Source organism: Populus alba, chromosome 3 (assembly GCF_005239225.2).
Source record: "Populus alba chromosome 3, ASM523922v2, whole genome shotgun sequence".
NCBI classification, from domain to species: Eukaryota; Viridiplantae; Streptophyta; class Magnoliopsida; order Malpighiales; family Salicaceae; genus Populus; species Populus alba.
Window position 1 is genome coordinate 8868207 of NC_133286.1, and position 2801 is coordinate 8871007.

The 2801-nt window shown below is 36.8% G+C and overlaps 1 protein-coding gene across 1 annotated transcript; it reads right to left on the reverse strand.

The window, feature by feature from the left end:
• Positions 1-104: 104 nt before the first annotated feature.
• LOC118037956 (uncharacterized) lies at positions 105-1214 on the reverse strand. Its single transcript, XM_035044143.2, has one exon. The coding sequence runs from the start codon at positions 1031-1033 to the stop codon at positions 488-490; it is 546 nt and encodes a 181-aa protein (XP_034900034.1). The 5' UTR covers positions 1034-1214; the 3' UTR covers positions 105-487.
• Positions 1215-2801: the final 1587 nt, after the last annotated feature.

A 2801-nucleotide genomic window follows, 5' to 3' on the forward strand; every position in this document is an offset into this window, starting at 1 on the left:
CCAGTCACAGAAGAATGGAAGATACGATCCGGACCAATCCCTCAAAAAAAAAAAAAAAACACAAAAAAACAAAAAAAAAAAAAGAAGAAGAATGGAGGAGAATCTGATCACCTAGAAAACCCATAGAGGCTATATATATTTATTGAAGATAGGGAGCAAAATCAACGAAGAGGAATTAAAAATAGCCCTTGGTTGAGAAGCATGAAACAGGTTTGGATCAACCCAAGAAAACCTTGTAAGGTAGCAAAAAGGGTTGGTCCACCGAGCATAATCTGATAAAAATATGTCCTACAACGTCTGAAACCTGATGCGGGCACTGGAAATATTGTCATTCCAGATCAAAATACTAGCTGGGTTTGGAAATTAAGGCATAGAGAGGGAGACAAAAAGAAAATCCAAAGAGTTTTAAGGTCTTGTTTAGAAGAGATGGGGACGAAGGTTGACAGATATAGCTAGGCCCATGACCCCATTGAAGGTAAGCAAGCTTTCATTTTTTCAACTTGAGATCATCCATGTCCCTTGTAATCGCTGCAATGCAGCTTGAACTCCTTGCAATCCCGACCATCTTTTGAGCACCTTTAGGACCAAAGGATTTGGTCCTTAAAGCGCTTTTCTTCAACATCTCCCTCATGGCCTCAGCTTGAGACAAAACTGGATACGCCCGGACAAACTTGTTGAACGTCGTACAAGCACTCATGTGTGCATTCAAAGCCTCCTCCTTGTGGCCTCCATTTTTCTCCATCTCTTCTTTCACTGCTTCTGTACACAACCCGCATATCCACTTCCCTAGAAACTTGTTCCGAACGCGATCAATATACTCAGGGGTGTACTCTTCACTCATGCCGCAACACTCACATCTTGCATCTTCAACCTCGGATATTGGTGGGAGATTGATATCAATTACTTCTTTGGTTAGTTGAGAAGAAATATCGGATCTTGTTCGATGAAGATTGTCATTTGAGAGCCTTGGTGGCTCGGGGAAGGCATTTGTCCTCGTGTAAGCGCTAGCAATAGCCTCCCCATGTGGTGCCATATTATGGTACGTGCCCCTTACAGATGGAAAACAAGAAATCCCTAATGATGTGATGAGAAGTTAGTTTGGTTCAAAGCTTCGCAAAAACAACTGAAGAAAAAGGCACTTCAAATAGGGTTAGAGTGATTGATAATGAGGAAACCTATCTAGACATAAAAGAAGAAATTGGAAGATTATGATCTCTGCGGTGGTAGCTATATCGTTCAAGTACAGGCACGTCCATATTTATAATGGTTCACCTCTTTTCGTAGGAATCCCAGCAGTGAGTTTATGTGGTTCTTGAAGATTCACATGTCAATTATCATAATCGTGAGTTTATGCTAGATTTTGTCAAGAAAGTATAGAAAGAAAAGACGGTTCACGGCTATATGTGAGGAGCATCATTGTCATTTCATGGGAAAATGAGGATGTTTTGTACTTTCAACTGTCTTTGCCTTTCAGTTTTTGGTAGATTAGGCAGGAGACGTGGGGCTGTTCCTCCACCATTGCTTTCTGCAGTTGGCTTAAGACGTAGCTGGTGTCAATTCGAGGTGATACATGCAAGTACGTGGCACTTTGTAATATCATCTTCAAGCTGGTTGAGGGTTCATAGTTGAAGAACCAATAGAAATTTCATATTATATACTCTAATTATTAGGTCGACCGTTCTATGTAATAAACAACTACCTAGAAGTTCTGCTTTTGGTCGAACCACTTAACTGGACTGAAGCTTATTTCATGTGAAGGATATTTTGCATAATACACCGCAACCTCAGTTTTTCCATCCTAGAATATAAATTAAAAAAAGAGTTAAAGTTCATTTGATTTGTTTTTTTAGTTAATGAAGTGGGTTCTAATCTTTCATGTGATGATATTGGAAACCTCTTTTAATTCTTCATTCAAAATAGTGATTTTGGGAACCAAAAAGATTAGAAAATGCTCAATAAAATTTGTGTAACAACGTGAAAGCAACCCTGTGGAAGTTTTCTTTCACCCGTTTTTTTTCACTTTCGAAAAAGGAAGTGTTAATACAAATAGATTGGTCACATGCGGGTATATTCCAGCCATAGATTTATCTTGTCTTTAAATGCAGATGCTGCTGACAGAAACATGAAGAAATTAAGAGACTCCTCCTTCTACATTACAGCGCACATAACAATACAACCAATTACCAATGACTTCACGAGCGTATATATAGATTTATCTTGTCTTTAAATGCAGATGCCGCTGACAGAAACATGAAGAAAAGTGACAGTAAGGGCTTTAAATGTGAGGGTTTTGCAAGTGGGCTGCTGCTTTATCTTCTTAAACAGTAACTTTACATGCTCATCGACACTGATAAGTTGATGGATATGCATGGCATTGGCACCTAGTGGTTTGATTCTTATCTGTGTAGATGTTAATTCTCAAAACAATAAATAAAAATAAGAGGGGTGGGCCAGTTAATGGGGTTAAATGGTCAAGAAAATTGAAGTTATTAAGAGATGGAGTATGTTATGATAATGATTGTTTTTTAAAATATTTTTTTTATATAAATATATCAAAATAATATATATTTTTTAATTTGTAAAAATTTATTTTTAATATCAACACATTAAAATAATCCAAAAATATAAAAAACAATTAGTTTCAAACAAAAAAATTAATTTTTTTCAAAAACATATTCATACCACAATAACAAACAAGCTCTTATGCACCTTTGACTTTATAAATTAATTAAAGGGGTTTTAGTGGCTTGGTATTTGCTAAAACTTGAGATGCACCGTTGAAGTGATTATAATGTGAGGTT